Here is a 26,819-nt window from a genome sequence, read left to right as displayed (position 1 = left end):
TCATTGTTACATATTTCTACCAATTTTTAATGAACAAACTAAGAATGAAGCTCATTTGTAATTCTAAACATAATTAACGTGTTTTTGCTCACTTTTTTTGTCTCTCCTAGAGGTTTTTTTTCCTACAGCATCTCCTACGTCATATGCAAATGTATGCAAATTAGCAAATGACATCATCTAGTGACTTCTAGGGCAGCCAATAGCTACTTTTCTTTCTGAGGGGTTAGCAACAGTGCTCACTTGTAAACAACTATGGCATCACTACGACCGTGAATGGCTCTGAGGATGCAAGTGCTGCTAAAAAAACAGCCAGGGGGCTAGCCACACTGTTTACTAATAAATACTACATATTGCCACACTCCTGCATACCCCGATAGAGCAGCTTCATGACTGATTTATGGATGTGTGATGTTAGCCCTGTTAGCTTGCTAGCTCTGGCAGTGCAGTGTCCGGATAAGGACTTCAAACTATACAGTTTTGTTTGAAAAATATAAACGTTCATTTCTAGAAACAGAACGGTTCTTGATTTTTGTTTCTGTCATATTTCGTTTGATGTTCTTTTAATTTAAACTTTTATCGACAGGCATATTTCGTCCTCTTGTTTCCCATGTAAAATAGTGTGCTGCTTTGAAATGAGTCCAAGCGGAAACGGCGACTCAGTTGAACTAATGTTCCGCCCCACAGAGCCGCGTTTGTCAAGATTGTCCCCCTTTTGTCAGCTCTTTAGGCTTTGTCATATTACCTGTAAAGTTTAGGCTATAGTATATTTTAGGTAAATCCTTAAATTTCACACAAATTAAATACAAATTAAGCTGTAATCGTTGTTTAATGTTTTTTACATCGTGTCTCCCTAAACAATTCAAGTACTGGACTATTGCAAGGTTGTAAACTTCCACAGCCAGCAGTGGATCAAATACATATTCCCCCCACAGGGGGACTGATATAGTCCCCACGGCACTTGCACGGTGTTTGGCATGCCTTCGTGTTTACCACCAACTTGCAGCCGGAGTCACTTGTTAGGGGAAGCGAGCGGAGCGGTCACGGTGAGCCACGCCCATTGTCCACGTGCTCCACCCCCCCAGGCTCCCGTGCCCTGCGCAGCACAAGCGGCGTGTTTTGCATAAAATGTGTATCAGTAGGGCAGCTCTCAGGCCCCGCACATGGCGAGCGCACATGTTGCGTGGCTTTACTGAACACACAACACGGTCGAATAAGCACATCAAACTCCCCACAGCATCGCATCCCCGCCAATGAAAAGGCACCAACACGGGAGGGGGGGGGGGGGGGGGTAGTGCGAGGGAAAGAGAGCGAGAGGACTCGGCGAGGTACAAAGACTGAGCCAGATTCCACGCAAACACAAGTTTGGTGGCGCTCACATTTCCAACTCACCTGCAAACGTGATGAATGTGGGTGTTTGTATCAGTGGGTGTGTGTGTCACGCATGACACACGCGGTTTTTGCTGACTCCACTTTCTTGGAAGGCTTGAGTACGAGGCTTTAATCCTCACTGGTGCAGAGGCGCGGGAAGAGGAGCGCAGCAAGCATCCAGCATCCAGGTTACCTCCTAGAAGAAGCGCTCCTGGTCCACGTCAAGACAGAGACGCCGGTCTGCACACAGTTAACAGGGAGGGGACACTTTTGTATCACTTTCATTGTTTTTGCTCCATGGAGCAGGTGTTTTGGCTTTGAGACATCAAGTCTGATTCGAATTCAAAAGTTTATTTGAAAGTCTTCCTTCGAGACTTGGAAGATCTTCAAGAAAAATGGACGCCAGTCCTGGTGGTAAGAACACTTTTCAGCATTTTTATATATTAAGATGGCTATTGACTGTAACATTGAAAAAAAAATGTGTTTAATTTTGCTGTGACTCAGTTGCATTTGAATGCATTTTAATTGGAGATGCTCTGATAAATCGGACACCGATTTCCATGAAAAAGCATGTGATCAGCAATTGCCGATTTTTAACTTTTAATGCCGATCTCTGACCCACTTTTTAATAATTACCAATTTTTAAGCCCCTTGAAAGTTTTCCTATTAATATGGTTCCCCTGTCCAATATTACTCATCATAAATACATTTTAAAATCGACACTTAATCTATGTGATCGGTATCAGAATCAGTAGCATAAAACCCTGATCTAATTTTAATATAACAATATAACCGCTCATACTAATATGGACTTCCAATTATGATGCATGTGTAGTTTTTTTGTGCCAGAAGGCCAGAAATGCAAGCAACATCAACTTGAAGTATTTGTCACTTTCCAAAGTTCAAAGGTGACTCAAAGAATATGCCACTGCGCGGATCGTGAAATGTGTCGGCGTCCACTTCCTGCAAAGCTCCGTTTTGAAAACAAACTCACGTGCAGCCGGGAAGCCGTCACTGTCAATGTTGCCGTTATCAACATCTGTCATGCTTTATCAACACAGTGAAACTTTGGCAAAGAAGGGTGTGTTTTGTTTTTCCAAGATGAAGGACAAAGTTAAATGTTGGGGGACATCCACATCTCTTAAGTGGCATTAGCCGGGCTCTTTGTCCAGGTCAGCCAAAGTGCACACGTCCTATGCTTCTTCTTCTTCTTTCCTAAGTAGCGGTGAATCATTAATAGCGTGGAACAGTCACGTTCCTGCACAGGTGATGTGCACACCTTGAGCTTGCATTTGCATGTCATTACAATTTGAAGGTAATATTGGACTTACAGTAAAACACGGGTGTTATTGTTAACACTGATAAAATGGACTGGTGTCACATTGGCGAGGCAGTAGATAAAGGATGTGCATTAGAAGAAGTACTAGTGACTTTGATCAAGCATGTCAAGCCGGTCTTTGTGAATTGTGGTTCTAAAACAAGAAGAAAAATTAATAAAAATTTAACCTGCATTTGTGTAGCTGAAATAGATTAATAGCTACATAGATATAGATATAGTCATTGCACAAATAAATAGTTAAGGTATAGAAACAGCTCTCACTGCAACTAATTCAAAATATCTAGCTAGCTGTATAGCTAAATGTATGCTAGCCGTGACGCCTGCTACAATAAATATGTCAATAAAAACGTTCCTGCCTCCTAAAAGTTGCCTACTGACCAGAGTTAGACCACCCAGAAGACACCACGCTGCTCTACTTAATTTGACTCTGTAGTCTCTGCACACAAAGTGAAGAGAGGTTTTCAAAACTCCGACAAAAAAAAATCAACAAAACAAAAACAAAACAACACTCACGTGGCCTCCCTCGCAGAGCCTCGTGCGGCGCGTGAGTTCCATGACCCCGCCCCCCCCCGCCGCTTCCGCTCTCTCACGGGCGTTTCAGTGCCTGCGGAAGATGGTGACGGAGTTTGGTCAGTGGGTCAGCGATTCCATGCAATGCGTGGGTTGTTTTTTTTTTCTCATTCGTCACGTTCTTCAGCCTCATGCGCTTTTTGTGTTGAGTGGAAGAAAAAAAAAAATCACCAAGCCCCGCCCCAACCACACACACCCCCGCGTGTCGTGGAGGATGAGTCCATGATGTCTGCGGTATCTGCCCCGGGTGTCATCGTTTGGGGGCAAATATCCGATTAGGGCGTGTTTGCTGCTGGAACGTGACTTTGTTTTGAAGGCGAACGGATCTCCTCCTGATATCTGATTAAAAAAACCCACAGTGCAGACTCAAAGGAATGTTTTAAATGTTTTAGATGCACTGAAGAGAAGGTTTTTGTCACCTTGTACCATTTCCAGGGACAAAAACTTCACTTGGCTATTGTTGGATGCACAGCCTATCATAACAACATGAATGCAAATTGCACATTACTGCGTGTTGCATGTACGTGAATGCCAACGCATGCGTGTGACAGTTCTTTTAGTTGTGCAAACAGAAATATGACACAAAGCGGAAAGAGAGAAAAGTCATAGAAGATAGCAATTTGTCAGTCAGGGAATCAAACCTACACTGTAAACCCTGATAAGTTCACAGAACAAAAAAGATCGGTTTAAGAGATTACACAATAATATTTTAGTGTTGATTTTAAATATTTTACGTTTACACAAATGTAAAATTTACATTTGGAGTTGCCTTGAATTATCTCAATGTTATCGTAGAAATATTGATATTACACAACTCATAATTATTGAGTATAATCAAGTAACTCAAACGGTTCAACATTTGCTCAGTCAAAACAAAGTACTTGTCATAAAACAATATGAAAAGAACATGCAACCAGTCCATGGTGTACCCCGCCAGCATACCCCCATGACCCTACTAAGGATTTTACAACTTATAGTGCATGAACTTGAACTGGGCGAGACTCAAAGTATTACATCAGAGTTAAGAAAGCGGGAAGTGCAAAATCCAAAGAAATACAGCTGAATAGGTGCAGATTCTGGAAGAACTAGAAAGCTTTCTGTGCTGGTTATTGTGTGTAGCTGCTCTATAGGAGTCCGCAACTCAATACAAAGGGCGGAAAAACGAGCATAATAGTTCCTCTTTAAATGTGACCAAGTCCACATCACATTCTGGTTGGCATAATACACTCAACCCCCCCCCCAAACCCCCACCAGCGCCCCTTATAATTGCATGAGCCAGAAGTTGTGTGGTGCAGCATCAGTTTGTAGAAATGCTTGAGGCAGGTTCCTGTGATATTGACCTACTTACACTGGGTTTCTGTTCGTGTATCTCCTAAAACACCCAAGTAGCGCTTACAAATTGCTAGCTGTAGCCCACATTAATCATTTCAAGTTCCCTGATTTTTTTTTATATATATACCAATATGAAGACCTCTCAGTGTGTCCTGGATATCCTTAACAGAGGCCACCTTAACAACAGCCAAAAGCTGGAGATAAGAGAGAGTGGAAGTGGAGTTGAGGTACCCGTGAAGTTCTTCCCTGTTCAAGTCGTCTGACTCCAGTCACAGGCGGCTTAGTGTGTGCAGGGTAAGCTCAAGATTGGCACTGAAGTCTGATTGTCTCTTCAATTAATGCTGTCCACAGTGACCTAAATTCTAAGCGTCTTGTGTGGGGTGACGGCGTGCTATAGTCCAATTCTGCTTGCATGGAACATTTCTCAAGATCAAGTCTTAAAGGGGAACTGCACTTTTTGGGGGGAATTACCTGTTGAACGTGTTGCGATTGTTAATTGACCGTGGCTCTCGGGTTCATTACTGCACATGTGAGCCTTCAGGTGGACATGCAATGTGTTCAGGCGAGGTGGGGGAGGGGCGGGCAGGGCCTGGGATGCCTTTGTGTAAGCCGTGGAAGAGGTGAGGTTCAGGCCTGCACTCTGTTGAGTCCGTGGCTCTGGCTGGCATGAGTCAACAAATCCGGCGACACGTGCTGGCGGAGATTATCTCAACGTTTCAGCTCAACAAATACCGCGTGCATCAGGGAGGCGAGCGCACGCATTGCAACGCAGACAGGCAGTTGCACGCATTTGGATCATTTCCTCATACATATAACAGGGGTCTCAAACTCAATTTACTTGGGGGCCACTGGAGCTCGGGTCTGGGTGAGACTGGGCCGCATCAGGTTTTCCAAAAAAAAACCAAAAAAAAAACCCCGCATTTATTAAAAACAAAAAAATTTGGTTCCAATTTTCTACAATAAAAGCTTTAATAAAACATTCCAGTGTTCTCAAATATCTTACTTTTTATTTTTCTGCACAAAATAAGATGAAAAATAAAACAAATCAAGAATAAAGAAAATCAATCAATCAGTAATAAATAAATAAATATAATAATAATAATAAAACGGCAAATAATAAAAACTTAAGAAACCACATATAGTTGGTGGGTAGACAAATGATTTTTTTCACATTAAAATCAACATATTGCGCAACTGCAGGGTCTCGAGACACATGCTAACTCGCAAACTAGAGAGCTAGCGACCTAAACGGTAGCCTTCGAGTTATTTCCTTTAAACTTAAATAGCCAAAAACTTACCACTTCCACACGGACAGGGAGGATAACTATTAACAGTTATTTAACCTTTAACATGAACATGAATCAAACGTAATAATTTTTTCTGGGTACATGATACCATACAGCATCCATATCGGGTCGCACTAACATTAAACTTTCATATCAAGGCGGGGGCCTCAAACTGGTGTCCGCGTGTTTGAGACCCCTGCATATAAAATCGGGGGACACCACAGGAACCTTGCATACCTGTAACCCTAAGTGGCACATACAATGGATGGCTCATCATGAATAAACAGTCAATAGTGAGCATTATTACCGATATTAAATACCATATTCTATCACATGCACCCCAGTCCCATTAAGAACAGTGAACGTGCAATCCACAGTGCCAAACGTTTCAAATGCCAAAACGTGACTCCATGAAGTGTTAGTGACGCATGGGCAGCAGGAGCTTTGTTAAAAGCACTGACTTCGGTTTTATTGCACATCTCAACAAGGGACTGCGGATTTGTTTGGGGCTGAAACCGTGTCAGGAGCGCATGCATGTGAGGCGGCGGTCAGGTGTCGTGCAGCTCTCCGGCATTGGGCACGGTGCCATGGGAGAGAGAGAGAGAGAGAGCGCGGCTATTATTGGCGCGGAGGAGGCAGCGGAGCCCGCAGACACGTGAGGCTGCGTCTCAGCTCATCCACAACGCATGACTAGAACTGAAGGGTGGGGGGGGGGGGTGAGCAGGATAGCGAAACCTCGGATGCAAGCACCGCTCAATGGTGATAGAGCATTCTGGGCAAACATGCATGTTCCATGTATGGATTGTGTACCATCACGACACAGGTTCCATGTTTTGCTTAGCTCTGTTGCCCTGACACCAGCTTTATTTTAAGCACGCAACATTACCACATTACCATCATGCCACATCACAGCTTAAAGAGGGCATGAACAAGTACTACATTTTCAGAAAGAAGGCTATAAGTTCCCTGAAGGTACCATAAGAAGAAATGCACCAGCTGGCGCTAATAGCAAGGCCTCCATCAAACGGTTCTTAACATTTATAAAGCCAGAAGGATGCAGGTCTTCTAAGGGAAATGGGCCACATTCCCCAAAAAGTGCATATTAAGCTCATTTTAAGCCCTTTGTATTGAGTTGTTGACTCCTATAGAGCAGCTACACACAATAACCTGCACGGAAAGCTTTCTAGATCTTCCAGAATCTGCACCTATTTCAGCTAGATTTCCAAAAACAGTCTGTTTTAATTCCACCCATGGCACGCCCACTCCGCTGTTACCGGTCACACTCCCAAGCGCTCCTGAGGACTTCCGGACTCTGGAAAAACCTCTGGAAAGCTACTTGAAAAGTGGTTAGGAGCTACTGGTAGCTCATGAGCTACTGGCTGGAGACCCCGGATATACCTCATCAGCTCATTGTGACATCACAGTGACTGCCGGTGTTGGAAAAAACTGTCTTAAACTCATCCCAAACTTTTTTCAGGGCTCATTTCCAAATGCACAAACCTCATTATCTGAAACTTTGTCATCGTTTAACGATAATAAATAAACGATAATAAAATATTCTAACAACCTTTTTGGTCATAAAAGTGTAAAAAGCATAATCGGTCCCCTTAAATGACATTGTTATCCGACCTCTTGTCAGCAGGTGGAGGAGTCATCCTGTATGCGGGCTCCTCCGGAAGCGCCAGCCCCAGCCCAGGCAGCCCCTCAAGTGGGTACCAGACACAGTCACCTTCCTCCCACTCGCAGCCGTCATCGCCAGAGGAGGTTACCGTCACAGAAATTGGAGCACTGAAACAGAAGGCAACAGGGTCCCCCTCGCCAACCTCTAAACTGGTGTTCCAGTTCCCGGAGGTCAACAGTGGCTCTCCTCCGGCGGCAGCAGCAACTCCCCACCACAGCTACCTACATCCAGTTGCTGGAAAAAGGCCATGTGGCTTCCCAGGGACGTTCACAAGTACGTATGCTCACGGTCAATACAATCTTTGAGGTAGTAAATGTATACATATTTGTACTTGTAGTGGGGTTGTAGTTATATCTTGTGGATTTCTTGTTGACTTGGTGCTCGGGTAGTTGAGATTGTCGTTGTACATGCATTGGTTCAAATACACATTGCACAAGACTCAGTATTTGTCTGCATAATTTGAGGATTGGTTTTGGAGGCCTACAAAAAAGGCCAGCTTTGTTAGTCCAGTGAACGGCATCATGCCACATATATCACGTAAATGTCCGAACACTGGGAACGGTGGAGGCCACAACACAGGGTCTGTTGACCTTAGCATGTGTCCAGAGCGACGACGGGAGTGACGGACGGGACTCGTTTCGCCGTCCGGGCAGGAACAACACCCTGATCAGCAGCCCTGCTGTGCTTCGACTTTGAATTGACTGTTATGACTTTGTGTTCGGCAGTTACGTATTCTCGAAACGTTACATTTTTGTATTAGGAAAATCCAGTTAAAATGAGTCAGTGTCAGTTTATTATCTCACCATCCTCGACAATAACAGTATCTTCATATTTATTTGTCTTGCCGCAGAGAATGGCGGGATGGTCCTGCTCTGCAAGGTCTGCGGGGACATTGCATCCGGTTTCCACTACGGAGTTCATGCATGCGAAGGATGCAAGGCAAGCCCCTACAAACTGAATCTGAGTCTTGACATTTCTGTTCTTTTTTTTTTTTGTTCAGCTTTCACATGTTTTTTTGTTTTTTTTCATCTCGCTTTCAGGGATTTTTCCGCCGCAGCATTCAGCAAAACATCAACTACAAGATGTGTGTGAAGAATGAGAGCTGTCTGATCATGCGCATGAACCGCAACCGGTGCCAGCACTGTCGCTTCAAGAAGTGCCTGTCTGTTGGCATGTCGAGAGATGGTGAGACACGTTGACACGGTTTTTCATGCCAGAGGCCTCTGTGACGAGTTGCCACAGTTCCTCGATTAGGCAAAGCAGTGGGGAAATGGGCTGATATGTGGGTCTGTGTAAAAACTGTTACGTGGAAAAAGTCTTTGAAGTTACGGTACCGTGAGTTCAGTAACTATCTGCAGTCCAGCGCCTTCTTTTGCACACCTTGTGTTGCTCTTAACTTTCTAAATGTCGGCCTGTGACCCTCAGCAGTGTGCTCCAACAACACTCTTGGTTGGATGCTCTGGTTTTGCACACACACACCCACCTCTATGTGCCCATCTGGTTCCATCCACTCCTTCCCAGTTCCCCCTCAGACAAAGATTTATGAGTGGAGGAGCCTTAAAGTCCCTGAGGCTATCCATCATCTGGGAAACTGCTGCAAATACAGGAATTATTTGAGGAAATTGGAACAGGGTCAACTTGATTACCTTGTGTGTGCCTGTACAACATCACACAATTAAGATGCACAAATTGTGAATTTTGACATGTTTTTATCAAGAATACATATTTTACATATTTTTGATTCTGCATATTCTGCATACCAATTGACCAAATTAAAAAAAACACAACTTGGCTGACCCAGAAAACTACAAAACGGGGCTAATAATGTAGTCATACATTGTGACCTAGTTGGTGTAGTTTGCCAGCTTCTTCTCAGTAGGGTTTCTGTTTATCTACACCCCCAGCCCGATCTAATAAAGAGGTTACCGTTATTTCCGCATGTGCCTGACACTTGTGCTGCGTGGAAAACAACTGGGTGGCAACCCGTTGACAGTAAAAACAGTTAGGCTGACCCGTTTAAGATGGCATTTCTTTTAAGCTTTAAAGGACCGCAACCTTAAAACCCACTTTTAACGTTGTTTCGACTATTACAAAAACAGGAAAACCACATGCAACCGCCTGAATATATAGTACACCCTGATTTAACAGCACACAGGCAGGCATCGAGATTAGCAACATAGGCTAAGATATTTCTCTGAAACGGCATAATATATTCCCAAATTACAGCATACCATAACGCAAAGGTTTTGTGCAGGGGTCTCAAACTCAATTTACTTGGGGGCCACTGGAACTAGGGTCTGGGCGAGACTGGGCCGCATCAGGTTTTCCAAAAAAAAACAAAAAAAAACGCATTTATTAAAAACAGAAAAATGAATCAACTTTGCTTTGGTTTCGATTTTCTGATAAAACATTCCATTGTTCTCAAATATCTTACTTTTTATTTTTCTACACAAAATAAGATGAAAAATAAATAAACAAATCAAGAATAAAGAAAATCAATCAGTAATAAATAAATATAATAATAATAATGGTGGGTGGGTAGACAAATGATTTTTTTTCAGATTAAAATGAACAAAGCATTATTAGAGCCCTGTAGACATGACAAAACACGACTATAGTCACATTTATACTCTTTTTATTTACAACATATTGCGCAACTGCAGGGTCTTGAGACACATGCTAACTCGCAAACTAGAGAGCTAGCCACCTAAACGGTAGCCTTCAAGTTATTTCCTTTAAACTTAAATAGCCAAAACCGTACCACTTCCACACGGAGAGGGAGGATAACTATTAACAGTTATTTAACTTTGAACATGAACATTAATCAAACTTAATATTTTTTTCTGGGTACATGATACCATACAGCATCCATATCAGAACTTGCGCGGGCCGCACTAACATTAAACTTTCATATCAAGGCGGGGGCCTCAAACTAGTGTCCTGCGGTCCACATTTGGCCCGCGTGCCGGGTGTTTGAGACCCCTGGATTAGTGCATTTGCTTCTATGCTGCCTCCATCTTCCAGGAAATTAGATAATTGCTGTGTATTTGGTAATTAGCACCAGTCCAGTAAATCATCGTAGTCATATAACTTCTGTGCACGTCTAGCGTTTTTCAAAAGTTTTGACATTTTCAGAAACTTTTCAGTGGCCTCATCTAACCTCACCTTGCAGGCACACACACACACACGTCCTCCTACTTTCCGTGTACCCCCTATCCCATGTCTTCATGCTACTCCGTCTACCGCTTCAAGCCCACCTCCCTCTCACGAGCTCGGCACCAGTGACATCACGCTGACGTTGCCCCACTGCCCTACTTACAAGAGAAGGAGAGAAGGGAGACAGTGGTTGATGAAGGAGACGATGAGGCAGATGGTAGCAGGGGGTCTATAAATAGCTTCTCCAGCTGATGGTTACTGTGGGAAAAGGGAAGTTTGCATCTTGCAACATGCATGGTACTCATACCGCAACTGTTGAGCTGGTTCATGAAATAATGGCTGCTTCTGTAGCCCATAAATCATTTCTAAATAGAGACACTGAAGAAGTGTTTTCCCTTTTCATGTTTTATATTTTTGCACGTTTGTCACACTTCGAATCTAAACCTACACAGCCCTGTGTGGACAAAGTGATTTCCCCCTAAACCTAAAAACTGATTAGGCCACCCGTAGCAGCAACAACTGCAATCATGCACTGAATTTGAACGTTGAACTGGCTCATTCATCTTTGCAAAATTGTTGGAATTCAGCCACATCTGAGCATTTTGTAATGGTAATGGTAATGGTAATGGTTTTACTTCATTTGAACATGCATCAGATTACAATTGAGTGCATCCCATAATCAGTTCCCAGTTCCACATGTCCAAAAGGAGTAGGAAGAAGCGAAGCTTATTATATCCTACCCCTCCATCTGGTACTTTTACAATCACTAACTGCTACATTTGTTCACTTCCTGCTTTCCTAATATAATATATATTTTTTTTTAATAATTTATTTTATTTTATTTTATTTTTTCCAGCATGAACGGCTTTTTTTAAGGTCATGCCACAGTATCAGTAGGATTCAGGTTCAGGACTTTGACGAGGCCACTCCAAAGTCATTCATTTTATTCTTCAAAAGTGGACTCGCTGGTGTCTTTTGGATCATTTCATCACTGGTCTATGTTTTTGCCCTTTGAGGATATTAATTCTTACTGTCGTTCGTTGGAGTTCCAATGCGTTAGAAATGACTTTATAACCTTTTCCAGACTGATAGATCTCAATCTTAGTTATGTTTTAACAGAGTGCCACTTTCTCATACAGAACCATGTAGGTTTGGATTTTTTTCTCCCCTAATAATAATAATTATTTTACTATTTTAAAAGTACATTTTCTGTTCAGTTGTGCCGTCTAATGACTAATATTTAAATTTGTTCGACGATCTGAAATATTTAAGTGTGACAACAACGCACCAAAAAAAGTCGGCACGGGGCAAACACTTTTTCACACCACTGTATATGTCCATCAGTCCAACCCAAACGATGGTGGTAAAGTTGTATCTATCTTGTCTGTGTTTTCTGCAGCTGTGCGTTTTGGCCGCATCCCTAAAAGAGAGAAGCAGCGACTTCTGGATGAAATGCAGAGCTACATGAACAGCTTAAATGAATCAGCTGCTATGGACATGGACCCATCGTCGGTGAAAGACGCACCCCGCAGCGAAGACGACGGCAGCTCAAGAGAGGCCATCGGAGCCATCTCCAGAGCCTACCATGACATCTTCAGCGGGAGCAGCCAGGAGAGGACGGCCAAGAGGGCTAAAATCACCATCAGCAATAACCACAACAACAACAACAACAACGGCAGCACTTCTCAAAATGCCACTTTCTCACAACTCGCAGCGATTCCACATTTTGGACAGAGTTACCAGTCTTGCCCAGTTGATGACAACCAGGTTATGTTCCACAACATGGACAACGTTCGCTACAATGACTTGGCGTCAACAAATCAGAATCATCAATCAAGTAGTGTAACCCCTCAAAGAGACAACGCCAATTTTATTTGCAAAGCAGGAAATATCAGCAGTCCGCCTTCCTGTAACTGGAAGTTACCTCCAGGAGCAAAAGTGCTAGTAAGTGCAGGAATCGACCGTGAATACTGTCATGTATTCATATGGCTGAAAACTCATGCATTTATATGTCATTTCCGTCCTCCCAGGCCTGTCCTCTGAATGCATGCCCTATATCTGGGGAGGAGCGCACCAGTCAGGAGATTTGGGAGTCCTTTTCTCAGTGTTTCACCCCTGCTGTCAAGGAGGTGGTAGAATTCGCCAAGGGCATCCCAGGATTTCAGGAGCTTAGCCAGCAGGACCAGGTCATGCTGCTTAAATCGGGCACCTTCCAGGTAACACATATATGGCATCTCCTGAGGAACCTTTGCAAAATATAAGACTTGCTGAAAGCGATGTTTTTTTTAGGTTCTGATGGTGAGGTTCTGCACCTTGTTCAATGCCGCTGAACACACGGTGACCTTCCTGAATGGCCAAACGTACCCGCTGTCCACCCTGCAGGCTTTGGGCATGGGCTCCCTACTCGATGCAATGTTTGACTTCAGTGAGAAGTTGGGATCTATGAGGCTCGAGCCTGATGAAATGGCCCTCTTCATGGCCGTGGTGCTGGTCTCCGCAGGTGGGAAAATCTCCACATGGAGAAATGATGATGAAAGAATGATTTAGTAACCCAACGTCCTCTGCTCTCCTCAGATCGTTCTGGCATCTCAGACGTGCACACTGTTGATCAGCTACAGGAGGGTCTAATCCGGGCCCTGCGATCGCTGATCACTCGCCGCCGTCCTGAGGACACTTGTCTATTTCCCAAACTCCTCCTGCGACTGCCGGATCTCCGTACACTCAATAATCTACACTCCGAAAAACTCTTGGCCTTTCGTATTGATCCTTGACTGAGCCACTCCAGCGAGGAAAAAAACACTCACACGTTATCTTCCAATCGTGGGAGTTCCTTTGTAAGAGAGGATTAAAGAATGGGAAAAAAAATAGCAATGATATATTGAATCCACTATTCTATATTCACGTGTAAACCACACCGCCTCTTTAGAGATACTATTCCAGTGAAAATGTAAATCATTGTGCTGATATGATCCTCTTTATGTTTGGCATGTACTTAAGGGGAACAGCCTGCAGTTCACCTCTGTTTATAAATACTCCACAGACCATAACATATTATAGACAAACATTTTTTTACTTTAAGGACCATTAATGTTGACGAGTTAGTTTTTCAGAGAAAGGGAATGTCTTTAAAAAATCTAAAATATTGTACTTTATGTGACTGTTTCACCATCTGCAGTAACACTGAAATGAGCCATTTCAAATAACTTCACATTGTAAACATTGTATCTGCATCACTATATCACATATACATTGATGGAAAGGCTCCGTGCATGTTAGGTTATGTTGTTTATTTGTTGGTTTTTCTTACTGTAAATATAATGTCTTAAAGCGACTCGACAGATATGATGGATGGTAATTTGCCGAAAAAACGGAATGTTGTGCTGACCTTCCAGTACTAGATGGGGGGGTTTGGATTAGTGTGCTTTGCACGGGGAGAACATCATGGTCGGGATTCTAGATGCCTGCTGCATTGAGGTGATGTAACCAACCAGCATAATCCCTGGAATCACCAGTGGTCACTCCACATGGACCTGTCCCCTTTCCCCTAATGTTTGTCATACAAACTAAAGAGATATTATACTCTACGGTGGGAGATCTTATTTGATTGGTTGTCTCACTTCATTGAATATGGCTGATGTATAAGCACTGTTGTATATTTTTTAAATGTTTGTTCTTTAATAGAAATTATATAAAGTTCAGATTGTGTATTAATTTGCTTGTTGTGTTTGTTTTATTAGAAGTGTGGCACACCTTTAAATGAGCTACACCCTTTACTTCAGGGGTGTCCAAACGTTACAACAGCATACAAAAAATGTAAGAATGTGGCAAAATGTGGCATTTTGTCATCAGCCAAGTCAGTTAATTAATGAAAATAAACGAACATTAGCGTTTTTGTGAGGAGGGTATAGCGTCATACATGAAAGGTTCTAATTCATTCATAGTAATAATGATATTCAACTAAAAACTCTCTTGTTAAATTAACCTCAACGTAAAAAAAGTGCAATTTGTGTTTGTATATTAAAAAAAACGACTTTCTTTCGTCTTCCCGGCGACATCAAATGTAAACAATGTAGGACTGCCATCTTGTGGCAAAGAAACCCGGAAGTGAACGTCTTCTTACTAAGACAATCCTTTGTAAAAGAGGCAAACTTACTGCCACGATGACATGATTAATGGCATCAGATCGTCGTTCGTGTTACGATAATGCAACAGTCTCACAGCTCGGTAAGAAACATTTCGACACCATATTTAGGGAAAGTACAACGGAGTCTCATTCTCCGTTGACGTATCGTGGTAGCAAGTTAGCTTGGATGCTAGCTTCCATTTATCGACCAGGAAGTAACGTCGAGCTTGTTTATTTGTAAAAACCTGTCAAAATAGTCACAGTACGCCAACTGTCGATATAAATGCCCAGCTCGCAACTAGCCACACGTTCGCCTTTTCTCCACAACAGATGCAGAACATTGACGGAAAGGAATGGTAACGTCCAAAGAGCCCACGTTTGAACTGTAGCGGGTGCAGTCTATCCCACCATGTTGGTGACGGCATACCTTGCCATAGTGCTGCTGCTTCTCCTGTGTGTCGGTCTTGAGCTCACAGCCCGTCGTCTCACCCCGCCTCAGCCTGCCCAGACTTCCGCAGCCAACCCGGCCTTCCTGCGCTTCCAGAGAGTGTTCCTCCGGGCCTACCTTCTGGCTCTCTGGGCGGACTGGCTCCAGGGTCCTTACCTATATAAGCTCTACCGCCACTACAGCTTTCTGGAGTCCCAGATAGCCATCATCTATGTGTGCGGCTTGGCCTCCTGTGTCCTGTTTGCTCCCTTTTCAGGCTGGCTCCCCCAAGTCCTGGGCCGCAGACATACGTGTCTGCTCTTTTGTCTTTGTTACTCAGCTTGCTGCCTCACCAAGCTATCTAGGGACTACTTTGTTTTGATTGTAGGTCGCATCCTGGGAGGACTGTCCACGTCCCTGCTCTCCACCACATTTGAGGCCTGGTATGTCCACCGGCATGTTAACGTTCATGATTTTCCCAAGGAGTGGATTCCCAGCACCTTCAACAAAGCTGCCACGTGGAACCATGGACTCGCTGTGGGAGCCGGCCTGGTTGCGAACTTGCTAGCAGAGTGGCTCCACTTGGGGCCGGTGGCCCCTTTCCTGGTGGCTGTGCCCTTTTTGATGTGCTGTGCCTGGGTGGTGTTAAGAGACTGGGGGAAAGAAGAGGCAGAAGAACACGAAGGTGATAAACAGACTCCTCTTCTTGGTGCTCCAAATGGAGGTTTGACTCGTATGACCGCAAAGGCCCGGTTCTCACGCAGCTGCATTGACGGACTTCGTTGCTTGCTCTCAGACAAGCGAGTCATGCTCTTGGGTGGCGTGCAGGCTCTATTCGAAAGTGTCCTCTACATCTTTGTTTTCCTTTGGACACCAGTACTGGACCCTCACGGGCCTCCTCTGGGGATAGTGTTTTCCTGCCTAATGGCTGCCAGTATGGCGGGCTCCTTGATGTACCGCCTAGCTACCTCCTCGCACTATCGTCTACAGCCTGGCCATTTACTCTGTTTGGCTGTTTTGATGGCCTTCTTCTCTTTATACATGCTGACCTTTTCCACCGCAGCAGGACAGCCGAGACCTCACGAATCCTTCCTGGCGTTCCTGTTGCTGGAGCTGGCATGTGGACTTTACTTCCCCGCAATCAGCTTTCTCCAGAGCAGGGTGATTCCTGAGGAGAAGCGGGCGGGAGTCCTGGCCTGGTTCCGCCTACCTCTGCACCTGCTGGCCTGTCTGGGTCTGCTGGCGCTTCACGGTGAGGTGTCGGGGACAGGCGGAGGGGAGGGCGGCAGCGGCACCAGACACATGTTTGGAGGCTGTGCGGTCATGATGCTGGCGGCTTTGATGGCTGTCGTTAGTCTGTTCACGTTGGGCAGGAACGACTCGGACCTCAGACGGGAGGCCGCCAGGGGAGAGGGCGACATGTACTGAAGAAGCAAATCTTTTTTTCCCAACATGATTGATCATTTCTTTGCGACAGAGAATAGTAGAAATCTAATTGGATTTTAGTTTTTTTTTTATGGTACTGCTTACTTTGCTTAGAAATTCTGGCCAAAGGTTAATGCTATTTAATTAGATTTTACATGGTGTATGTCTTGATGTTAATAAAAGCTGTATGAGGTAACATTTTTGTCTCATATCATGAAAAAATTTGGTTCCAATTTTCTACAAGAAAAGCTCTGATAAAACATTCCACTGTTCTCAAATATCTTACTTTTTATTTTTCTACACAAAATAAGATGAAAAATAAATAAATAAATCAAGAATAAAGAAAATCAATCAGTAATAAATAAATATAATAATAACAATAATAACTTAAGAAAGCACATATAGTTGGTGGGACAAATTTTTTTCATATTAAAATGAACAAAGCATTATTAGAGCCCTGTAGACATGACAAAACACGACTATAGTCACATTTATACTCTTTTTATTTACAACATATTGCGCAACTGCAGGGTCTTGAGACACATGCTAACCTTAGCCTTCAAGTTATTTCCTTTAAACTTAAATAGCCAAAAACTTACCACTTCCACACAGATAGGGAGGATAACTATTAACAGTTATTTAACCTTTAACATGAACACTAATCAAACGTAATAATTTTTTCTGGGTACATTATACCATACAGCATCCATATCAAACTTGTGCGGGCCACATTTGGCCCGCGGGCCGCGTGTTTGAGACCCCTGCTTTAAACTGAATGATGAATGATTGGTTTCAAATTTGACTAAAGTCGGCACATGTACCCTTGTCAATTAAAAGAACTCTGTTTTTAGGTGGCCATCCGCCTCGACCAACTGAATTGCTAGAGAACCAGAAGTGAGGAGGGCGAAAAGTGCATCCATTTTGTGTTATAATTATAGTTTATGCTCAATATTTACTTGTGAGGTCACTGCAGAACTTTCCATTCCGAACTTCTGTTGACTTCTCCCATCCACATGGTCTATTTGTCCCAAATGAGAGAATGATTCAGTCCCAGCATCATCGCGTGTGCTGCAGCTTCACCGAGATGCTGCTAGAACTTTGGTGTGTGGGCGAGGGAGGGGAACTGCACACCCCCCTGCTGCTGCTGCTGCTGCTGCTGTTGTTTTCACGTTGCGTCACAATTTAGTCAGAAGGTGTTGAAGAGCCACTATCGTCTCCCTAGAGGTCAGCCAAGCGAGACATCTTACAAACGACGTGGCTCGACTGTAACATCCTAACCAGCATCATCATGACGCAGGCCAAGGTAGGAGGACATCATGAGCCAAATGTTTGGCCTAGAAAGTTGTGTAACAGCTTCTAATCTGGAACATACACTAACTCTGTGTATGATTTACCACAGCGTTGTGTTTTGGTTGTGTGTCAGTTGTCAAATAAGGCACATCAAATCAATCAAAATTATTATTATTATTATCTTTGCAAATGGATGCTGTTCATTAGAAGCTAGTGTTTCCCATATATTCATTAATGACCCAAATACATTTGATTTATGCTAATATATGTAGCACTACTATCCATTCTTTTTCTATGCCGCTTATCCTGGGTATGCTGGAGCCTATCCCAGCAGTCTTTTAAAGGCACAGGTGAACCGTCCTCCAATGACGTTGAGACGCTTAGAGAGTTCACTTGGGATGATCGGAACATCCGGAGGGTCTTCATACGTAAGGTAAGATGATGAGCTTTATTAATATAGACATTTTACAATTACAGATGCGTGATTAATATTTTTAATACTTTAAAAAAAACTGACAGTTCTAATTTTGCTGAAGGTGTACACCATCCTGATGATCCAGCTCTTGCTAACGCTTGCTGTTGTGTCTATTTTCACTTTCTGGTGAGTCAGCCCTTTTTACCCGAGTTTTTTACCCTAAAAAAAAAATTGACTTATATTTGACTATTTATTTGTTTTCAGTGATCCCCTGAAAGACTACATTCAAAGCAACCCAGGATGGTACTGGGCTTCTTAGTAAGTAGCGTAATAAGTGCAACGAGTCGACACCCACCTCCATGTCGCTTTTCTCTCACCATATTTCTGTTGGGTAACAGCGGTGTCTTTTTCGTGACGTATTTGACTCTGTCTTGCTGCTCAGCACCAAGGTAAAGGTCTCACCATCATGGCAAAGACTGACAAGTAAACATAAGCTCATTATCTCATCATTCCAAATGCTAAAAAGTCTGTTTTGTCATGTTTACAGGAGACGGTTTCCATGGAATCTGATTCTTCTCGCCATCTTTGTAAGTCCAAGGCTTCTAAACATATTGTACATTATTGTTTATATTTAAATGATATGTCCATTTGGCAGAAGTTATTACCCTTGAATGGTTTGGAAACATCTCAACATATCTAATTGTTATTTTAGGAGTTCAATTTAAACCAAAAGACTAAGGTTGAGCATCAACCCCTTTTTTTCTTTCCCTTTTCTGTGCATTCTAGCATGAGAAAATGAGTTAATATGAGCTAGCTAATAATGTACGTCATGGGAAATACGTATTTTATGTGTTACATTTACTTAACAAACTTTATATATCATATACTATATCAACCAAGCTACAGCAATACTGTCATAGTAGCAACTAACACATTTATCTATCTTAAAATTCTCCACTTTCTGTATCTCTTCTCCCTGTAACCTCACTCTTCCACTTGGGTCCCTCTCATTCATACACATATACATTGAAATAGGTTCATACAAAGTGAATAAAACTACAGTAAAACATTCACTAAAGCAGTACTCACAAGCTCACTTTTGCCTGACGAGATGCTCGATGTCTCCTGTCCGTTACAGACGCTCTCACTCATCTACATGACGGGGATGTTGTCCAGGTACTGGTTCCTCCTTCCTCTAATTTCCCATAAGGTTTCTGACTTTGCATTAAATCTCTCCAACCAGTTCATGAACAGCAGTTTGTTTGTTTAGTGTGTACTCTCATTATATTGTGTATTGTCGTCAAAGCTTCTACAACACCAAGTCAGTGATGATATGCTTGGGGATCACAACTGCAGTCTGTCTCCTGGTCACAATCTTGAGCTTCCAAACTAAGGTAACAAACTATTTACAAAGAATTGTCACTTTTAAGAGCTCTTCAGCGCCCAGCGTTGACCTTCATTTGCCTGCCCTGTTTAGGTGGACGTAACGTCATATCAGGGTGTGCTCCTCATCTTCTGTATGGTCATGTTTATCTCTGGACTGGTACTTGCTGCAGTTCTTCCCTTCCAATATGTATGTACACCTATCTTCTCGACGCAGTGCTGGTTTTATGTGTGATTAAAATGTACCACAATATAAAATGTTGTTTACCTGTGTCATTTAGGTACCGTGGTTGGATACCACCTATGCCGTTTTGGGAGCCATATTATTTACCATGGTAAGGCCATGTATCACACATTATTACCAACTAAGATATACACTTATGTGCATTGTCTTGTGTGCAGTTTTTGGCATTTGACACTCAGCTCCTCATGGGGAACAAGCGCTACACCATGAGCCCAGAAGAGTACATTTTTGCCACTCTCAGCATCTACTTGGATATCGTCTACATCTTCTCTTTCTTTCTCCAAATTTTTGGAACAAGACAGGAGTAATAAAAAATATTTTTTAGACTTGCATAACAGGGAGGCACCAATATGAATAATAATAATAATATATTCATAGCATTTTGGTGGATTTTGATGGTTTTGTAATTTTGTATTGTTAACTGTACTCCTTGTATTCCAATGCAAGCCCAAAATGTGAGGCAGGCCTCCATTAAAAGGCACCAGAAGACTTAAGGGGAGGTGCTGCAGCTTGAGAAAATAAAGAACATTTTTTTTTCCAAACCTTGTGATGCTACCTTCTGCTACGTCAGATGATTGTTTTGTATTTAATAACGTGGGGGGGCGGGGGGGTACATATGCCTAATGACTGTTTGGGTAAGCTCTATATCAAAGCTGCTCCTTAACAAATAAGATAATTAAATGATTCTCGACAGAAATATTACAGATCATCGTTTATAATTAATGTGTGTTTTTGTAGTGATTAAATATTTTTTCGGGATCAACGCCGGCAGCTGTGACGGCAACCAACCAGTAATATCTCGCCATACTAGTCCTCGAGTGGCCCAGCCGTCCAATCAAATCCTTCAATGGTGGAGTGTCGGGTTTCAGCCATGTTGTGGTTTTGAATGAGGAAGAAGCGGGAGATACTGCTCTACAACGAGTTTTTTGACCGTTTAAAGTGTCGTTTACGACATGTAAACGCGCGGGTGTTGGGCGCAACGTGGTAACCGTTTTTCCGATTGCATTGGTTGCGACTTAACGAATCCCCGTTGTAATCTAAACATACTTCTTTAAATTAGCCACGCTGCTAACAACGTTGGCTAGCAAGGCAGTTAGCATCGTGTGTAGGCAGGCTCGCTAATTCTCCGGGAACTAGCCAGCGGGGGGTGGGAAACCGTTTGAAATTAACCCAGTTTAATGCGCCCCGCTCGAATGACTCGCGTTAGTTTAATTGGTGTCGGCTCCCAAGACCGCTAGACGGCACACACTTGTAGCGATAGATTTGCGAACCAGCGCCGTTTATTAGCGCACTTCAAACCATGCTGAATAAACTCTATGAATGGCTAGAGTCAGGCGTAGCCAATCTTCGCAATGGTGTTCCAGCTGCAGAGCCATCTCTTGCAGACCGACCACCCGGGGAGGAGCACGTCAGGACCAGAAGGAAAAGGCAACTTGAATGGTAACAGTCACACATTTTGGGAAACTTGAAGTCATTCAATGTGTCATTGTACTTGGAAAATTCATTCAACTGCCTTTTATGTGACTTGTATTTTGATCAATTGTGTCAATTTTCTTTTTAAGTTTGGAAGACGGACAGGATGGATTAGCAATAAAGAAATCTCGAATGGGTAATTTCAATATCACCCTATTATCCATCATGACTCATTTAATATGACATGTTTACATGTGTACTTACTGTCTTGTCTCTCTTCAGGAGGGCTTATTGACACTGTCCTGATTACAGCGGAGGGGGTGAAGAATCGAAGCTTTGGTGTGGCGACATGGATGAAGAACAGTGTGAGCCCTACCTTCAGAAATGTACTACCTACCTCCTCTGGGCCTCCACTTGAACAACCTCAGCCACAGCCCTCAACATCAACTGCAAGATGGACACCGATGCATGTAAGTAAAGCAACTGTTTTTAAACTTGTTACACCAACTATTACCTCAAAAATACACAGTTTAGCTTAAAATAGTTGGCTTGTACTCATGCGTGTTGTGGCGTATGAGGTAAGTGTCATATTGTATAAATTAATTAATATTCTGAAACTTTTGTTGACATATTTGCATGATTTAATATATTTAAAATATAGCCTAGCATCAGTAGTACTCATACCACAGGTTTGAGATTGAAGGAAGTGAATAATTTTCAGGCTCATACATATCAGAGTTGCTTATTCTGACATTGAGCGTATTTTATTTTCCGAAGAGCTCCAAAAGAAACTCATTGGATCGGACTTTTGCAGCTCCCTCGACAACGTTGGAGTGGAAAGCCTCTAAATCAGGTGAGTTAATTTTTTTAAATATTGTGATCACATTATTCATGCAACCCTAGAAATGTGTGCTATTGAAAAATCTCTTTGGGTATTCTAAAGTTTGCAGACGGCAAGTGCACATCAGTCCTATACATCGCGAAGTTCCAAAAATAAACGGGCATCCATGCAGCTTGCCATCCTCAATCACGTCAAAATGTCACCCCTCTGCGCGGCTTGGCAGGCCCATAAACTTCAGAACATACGCCACACCAAGGTAATAGAAACATTTCAAGTACTCAAGTCCTTTTGTTGTGTACTTTCATTACATTTTGGTTGCATAGTGTGCTAAGCGGGGTGTCTACAACAAGCACCTCCAGCAGCAGCATGTACGAGAAGACCTTTCCAATCAAAGTAGTTCAAGGCCCGTCACACAGAACGTCACCGGGTCACCTGCATCACACCAAGCCATGCTGCACAGCACAAGAGGTAAGACGTTAGCACACTATCATAGCATCTTCATTATTTATTGTTTTTCCTTTGATAACTCATGGCTAATTACATGCGTCCAGTCTGTTTGTTTAGAGGAGAAGGAGGTCTACAGGCAGCTTTTGAACGTGGTCTCAGGCGGCCAGTCGTCGTGTTTGCACAACGGGCGCTCGCATTCCATTGTGAGGTCACACCGAGATTTGTACGTATACATTTATATGGGTATATATGCTTTAATAATACCAGCTTGTTGACTATTTGGTTCATGTTGACATTCTTACCAGCACCAGCTTTCTGAGCACCAGCCGCAGACTGCTACAGTTTTCCTCCCCTGCCGGTTCAGCGGCAGGGGATACTTCAGAAGGACCAAGCAGTCCTCCCAGCTCCAGGGGGATTTCAAGCCAGAGCTCCAGCAACCTTCCCAGCCCAGAGGGGATCCCCTGCAAACCGGGGAAACCAACCTGGTCTCGGGACCCGGACCTCAGCACCATTAAACCGGCTCCCTTCGTGTCGGCTCCCTCCCCATCCGCAGTGCAGAACTCCTCCTCTCAGGACACTCGGTCATCAGGTAAGTTCCTCCACTTTTTTTTTTAAAGTACACTTTGTGATGAATTGTTGAATAATTGCAAATGTGTTTTTGCCTCATGTCTTTTGCGTTTGTCTTCTAGCTCATGATGGCGACTCTGTTATTATTGTAAATGAACAGAAGGGGAAGAAGCAAGACGGCTCAAGGTTAGATTTGTTTTCTGGCTTAAGAATACGATGTATATGAATAACTTTAGTATGTGTAAACAAGCATTTTATGTCAAATTTTATAGTGTATTGTGTGACTACACATGTATCTACAATTATTTAAACATACTTAACGTTCCGTGTATAGTTTTATCTACAAAAACCGCACTTGTCTTCACAGCATGCCATGCTTCCAAGCCGAGTTGTGGATTAAAGAGCTGTAAGTACTCAAGTTGGTATCATTTATTCGCTTCTCGAGGCCCGTACATTCATGAAAATGTATACATGTGACCTTAGGACGAGTATGTATGATTCTCGGGCAAGAGAAAGACGAAGACTGATCGAAGAGCAGGAGGCTTTGGCTGCCCAGCTGCTGCGACAGGTGGACGGCACCTTCACTCGCTGTGTGCTCATCGCTTTGGCTTCTACCGACCTCTGTTCTTTTGCGTTTGTAGCGCCTGTCTGAAGTGGGGCACCGAAGCACAGATGTGGAGGTCCATGTTCGAGTCCCTTTGGAGATGGAAATTCCTTTGACATTAGTTATACAAGAGCCTTTGGAAGATAAACCGGAATTCCCAGAACTCTCAAAGGTGTGATTACTCATAAGCAGACATTTGTTGTAGAGTTAAAATATTTGAATTTAATGTGTTGTAGTAATAGGAGTGTCTATACTTGTTACTTGACATTTACCCTTTTTGTGTCTGTCCAAGGAAATGGAGGCTCAGGTGGACAAGGTGTTAAGACGCGGGAGTCCTGATGAAGTATTCAGCGAGGGATTTGGTCTTAGCCTGACCCGCAAAGATCTGCAGACTCTTAGTGGCCTCAACTGGCTAAATGATGAGGTGAGCACAAACTGATGCCCCTTTGTGGACGTTATAGCCACTGATTTTTTGTCTGTTTTCTCATTAGTGACCAAAACAGCTTATTGTTGGCCGCAAATGGTATGCCATTTATATGCTGGTTGAAATTCATAGTAATGTTGATTTTTAAAATTCTAATTCTTATCATTAAGCAATTCATGGAGAAGTTCAGGTATTTATCCAAAAATAATTCTGATTGCAACATGCAACCTTTAATGACCCTTCTGTTAAATGAATCGCAATCGAGAACCATTAGAAACCATTAAGTATACTCAATAGTATTTTTTAGGTAAACATTTTTAAGACATAAGCATGTCTTTATTCCTTGAAATACGTCAGACAAGCGGAAAAAGCATCATAGGTCCCCTTTATGGTGGTGAAAAAAACAGGGTTTCTGCACTTGACAGTCACTTTTTAAAAGTACCTCCAATTCCTTCCTCTTTGAAGGTGATCAACTTCTACATGAATCTGCTGGTGGAGCGCAGCAAGAACCCCAAGATGCCCTCTGTCAACACATTCAGCACCTTCTTCTATCCCAAGCTGCGCAGCAGCGGCTACTCCGCCGTCTGCCGCTGGACCAAAAAGATGGACATTTTCTCCAAAGACATTCTCTTGGTTCCTGTCCACCTGAGGATGCATTGGTGCCTCTCTGTAAGTTCTACTAAAACAGCGCCAACCCTTGGCCGTGTTCTCCAGCAGGCTCAGATGACCAAAGTCTTTTTTCTCAGGTGGTAGATTTCCGCAAAAAGGCTGTTACCTATTTCGATTCCATGGGAGGAAACAACGATGAAGCGTGCAAACTGTTGTTGTGAGTTGCATTGATTTGAAAAGAATCCAGGTTTCATGTCGCTGAACTGTAAAGACTAACCCGGTGTGTCATCTCCAGTGAATACCTGCAGCAGGAAAGCAAGGACAAAAAGGGGAAAGAACTGGACCTCACAGGATGGGTGTTATACAGCAAAAAGCGCAACGTAAGTTCCACGTATGGGGAGACTAGAAATGCCCTAGAGACCAGTCCTCTAGTTCAGGGGTCTCAAACTCAATTTACCTGGGGGCCACTGGAGCTAGGGTCTGGGCGAGGCTGGGCCGCATCAGGTTTTACCCCCCCCCCCCCCCCCAAAAAAAACAAAACAAAACGCATTTATTAAATAATTATTTAGAATAAACTTTGCTTTGGTTCCGATTTTCTCCAAGAAAAGCTCTGATAAAACATTCCACTGTTCTCAAATATCTAAATTTTAATTTTCTACACAAAATAAGATCAAGAATAAAGAAAATCAATCAGGAATAAATAAATATAATAATAATAATAGTAAAAACTTAATAAACCACATATAGTTGGTGGGTAGACAAATGATTTTTTTCAGATTAAAATGAACAAAGCATTATTAGAGCCCTGTAGACATGACAAAACACGACTATAGTCACATTTATACTCTTTTTATTTACAACATATTGCGCAACTGCAGGGTCTTAAGACACATGCTAACTCGCAAACTAGAGAGCTAGCGACGTAAACGGTAGCCTTCAAGTTATTTCCTTTCAACTTAAATAGCCAAAACTTACCACTTCCACACGGATAGGGAGGATAGCTATTAACAGTTATTTAACCTTTAACATGAACATTAATCAAACGTAATAATTTTTTCTGGGTACATGATACCATACAGCATCCATATCAAACTTGCGCGGGCCGCACTGACATTAAACTTTCATATCAAGCCGGGGGCCAAATGCCATGTGTTTGAGACCCCTGCTCTAGTTGCTTATTCAGAGGAAAACAGTCTTATGCTGGCTTCCAAGTGCATTATGTTTGTTTGGCCACCAGGTGTCGCTGTAGGGTTGTAGTCTCTTGTTGGCGAGACAGAACTTTTACTATGTACTGTGTACACTATTCTCTCTTAAAGGTTTTAATCTGTGGCAAATTGGATCACTGACTCTCAGCTACCAACATTTATGTCCATCCTTTGTTCCAGGAAATCCCACAACAGATGAATGGGAGCGACTGTGGAATGTTCACATGCAAATATGCAGATTACATCACCAAAGATATGCCAATCACGTTCACACAGGTATTTCGTCTGCTGAGTTATCATCCGATTGTCTCCCGAGTTACTCAAATCTGCTGTTGATCCTTTTTTGCAGAAACAAATGCCGTATTTCCGAAGAAGGATGGTTTGGGAGTTAGTGAACCGTAAGCTGCTATGAAAGGGCTGTCCCAAGAAACACTTCCAGCTTTGCAACGGCCTCGCAAAACACCAGCTCATCACATCAGGGACTGACGCTGCCAGTCGACCAGTCTTAGTGAACATTCGCCTACAGGATGTTGCTGGAGCTCCGAGCACTCCCCCCCCCCCCCCCCCCCCCCCCCACTACGGTCCTCTGCCCCACTTTGGATTCTTACTTTTGGATCTACGGTCTATGGAGCATACCTCAAACACTGCAGGATTTGTCAGGAAAGTCGTT

The 26,819-nt window shown here is 43.0% G+C and overlaps 4 protein-coding genes across 8 annotated transcripts; all 4 read left to right on the top strand.

Moving 5' to 3' along the window:
• The first annotated feature begins 1,637 nt into the window (after positions 1-1,637).
• On the top strand, positions 1,638-14,458 carry nr1d4a (nuclear receptor subfamily 1, group D, member 4a). The gene is made up of 8 exons (XM_058083560.2): positions 1,638-1,782; positions 7,535-7,849; positions 8,427-8,515; positions 8,617-8,761; positions 12,132-12,676; positions 12,763-12,948; positions 13,022-13,232; positions 13,307-14,458. Exons 1-8 carry the CDS (start codon positions 1,764-1,766, stop codon positions 13,501-13,503), a joined length of 1,707 nt encoding a protein of 568 aa, XP_057939543.2. The 5' UTR covers positions 1,638-1,763; the 3' UTR covers positions 13,504-14,458.
• A 279-nt stretch (positions 14,459-14,737) lies between these two features.
• On the top strand, positions 14,738-16,989 carry slc61a1 (solute carrier family 61 member 1). The gene is made up of 2 exons (XM_058083568.2): positions 14,738-14,956; positions 15,186-16,989. The coding sequence occupies exon 2, from the start codon at positions 15,265-15,267 to the stop codon at positions 16,708-16,710; it is 1,446 nt and encodes a 481-aa protein (XP_057939551.2). The 5' UTR covers positions 14,738-14,956; positions 15,186-15,264; the 3' UTR covers positions 16,711-16,989.
• Positions 16,990-17,895: 906 nt separating this feature from the next.
• Positions 17,896-20,557, top strand: LOC131136500 (protein lifeguard 2-like). 4 transcript variants are annotated; one of them, XM_078797793.1, is made up of 11 exons: positions 17,896-18,010; positions 18,332-18,430; positions 18,534-18,598; positions 18,677-18,730; positions 18,811-18,861; positions 18,960-18,999; positions 19,551-19,588; positions 19,719-19,806; positions 19,890-19,985; positions 20,077-20,130; positions 20,198-20,557. In XM_078797793.1, exons 1-11 carry the CDS (start codon positions 17,996-17,998, stop codon positions 20,345-20,347), a joined length of 750 nt encoding a protein of 249 aa, XP_078653919.1. In that variant the 5' UTR covers positions 17,896-17,995; the 3' UTR covers positions 20,348-20,557. The 4 variants fall into 4 exon arrangements, with proteins under 4 accessions (XP_078653919.1, XP_078653918.1, XP_057939373.2 ...); XM_078797792.1 differs by having other exon boundaries at positions 18,329-18,430; XM_078797794.1 differs by having other exon boundaries at positions 17,924-18,010; positions 18,319-18,430.
• A 301-nt stretch (positions 20,558-20,858) lies between these two features.
• senp1 (SUMO specific peptidase 1) lies at positions 20,859-26,716 on the top strand. 2 transcript variants are annotated; one of them, XM_058084575.2, is made up of 18 exons: positions 20,859-21,479; positions 21,602-21,648; positions 21,765-21,922; positions 22,230-22,305; positions 22,396-22,549; positions 22,617-22,761; positions 22,845-22,963; positions 23,046-23,329; positions 23,430-23,493; positions 23,675-23,713; positions 23,791-23,875; positions 23,949-24,083; positions 24,204-24,335; positions 24,801-25,004; positions 25,082-25,161; positions 25,240-25,324; positions 26,330-26,425; positions 26,499-26,716. In XM_058084575.2, exons 1-18 carry the CDS (start codon positions 21,340-21,342, stop codon positions 26,559-26,561), a joined length of 2,106 nt encoding a protein of 701 aa, XP_057940558.2. In that variant the 5' UTR covers positions 20,859-21,339; the 3' UTR covers positions 26,562-26,716. The 2 variants fall into 2 exon arrangements, with proteins under 2 accessions (XP_057940558.2, XP_057940557.2); XM_058084574.2 differs by having other exon boundaries at positions 20,860-21,479; positions 21,735-21,922.
• Positions 26,717-26,819: the final 103 nt, after the last annotated feature.

The sequence above is a fragment of the Doryrhamphus excisus genome, linkage group LG17 (assembly GCF_037039965.1).
Source record: "Doryrhamphus excisus strain RoL-2023G ecotype Guam linkage group LG17, RoL_Dexc_Guam_v1.1, whole genome shotgun sequence".
Taxonomy (NCBI): domain Eukaryota; kingdom Metazoa; phylum Chordata; class Actinopteri; order Syngnathiformes; family Syngnathidae; genus Doryrhamphus; species Doryrhamphus excisus.
This window is presented reverse-complemented; position numbering and strand designations above follow the sequence as displayed.

Bases quoted from the DNA above. Each gene is read 5' to 3' on its own strand.
- nr1d4a (XM_058083560.2), top strand. The intron at 7,850-8,426 runs GTACGTATGCTC...GTCTTGCCGCAG, and splicing joins CTTCCCAGGGACGTTCACAA to AGAATGGCGGGATGGTCCTG. The intron at 12,677-12,762 runs GTAAGTGCAGGA...CCGTCCTCCCAG, and splicing joins CTCCAGGAGCAAAAGTGCTA to GCCTGTCCTCTGAATGCATG.
- slc61a1 (XM_058083568.2), top strand. From the start codon at position 15,265: ATGTTGGTGACGGCATACCTTGCCATAGTGCTGCTGCTTCTCCTGTGT.
- LOC131136500 (XM_058083390.2), top strand. From the start codon at position 18,254: ATGCTAATATATGTAGCACTACTATCCATTCTTTTTCTATGCCGCTTA. The intron at 18,431-18,533 runs GTAAGATGATGA...ATTTTGCTGAAG, and splicing joins GGAGGGTCTTCATACGTAAG to GTGTACACCATCCTGATGAT. The intron at 20,131-20,197 runs GTAAGGCCATGT...TCTTGTGTGCAG, and splicing joins GAGCCATATTATTTACCATG to TTTTTGGCATTTGACACTCA.
- senp1 (XM_058084574.2), top strand. From the start codon at position 21,340: ATGCTGAATAAACTCTATGAATGGCTAGAGTCAGGCGTAGCCAATCTT. The intron at 22,964-23,045 runs GTACGTATACAT...CATTCTTACCAG, and splicing joins GTGAGGTCACACCGAGATTT to CACCAGCTTTCTGAGCACCA. The intron at 23,876-23,948 runs GTGGACGGCACC...TTGCGTTTGTAG, and splicing joins CTGCCCAGCTGCTGCGACAG to CGCCTGTCTGAAGTGGGGCA.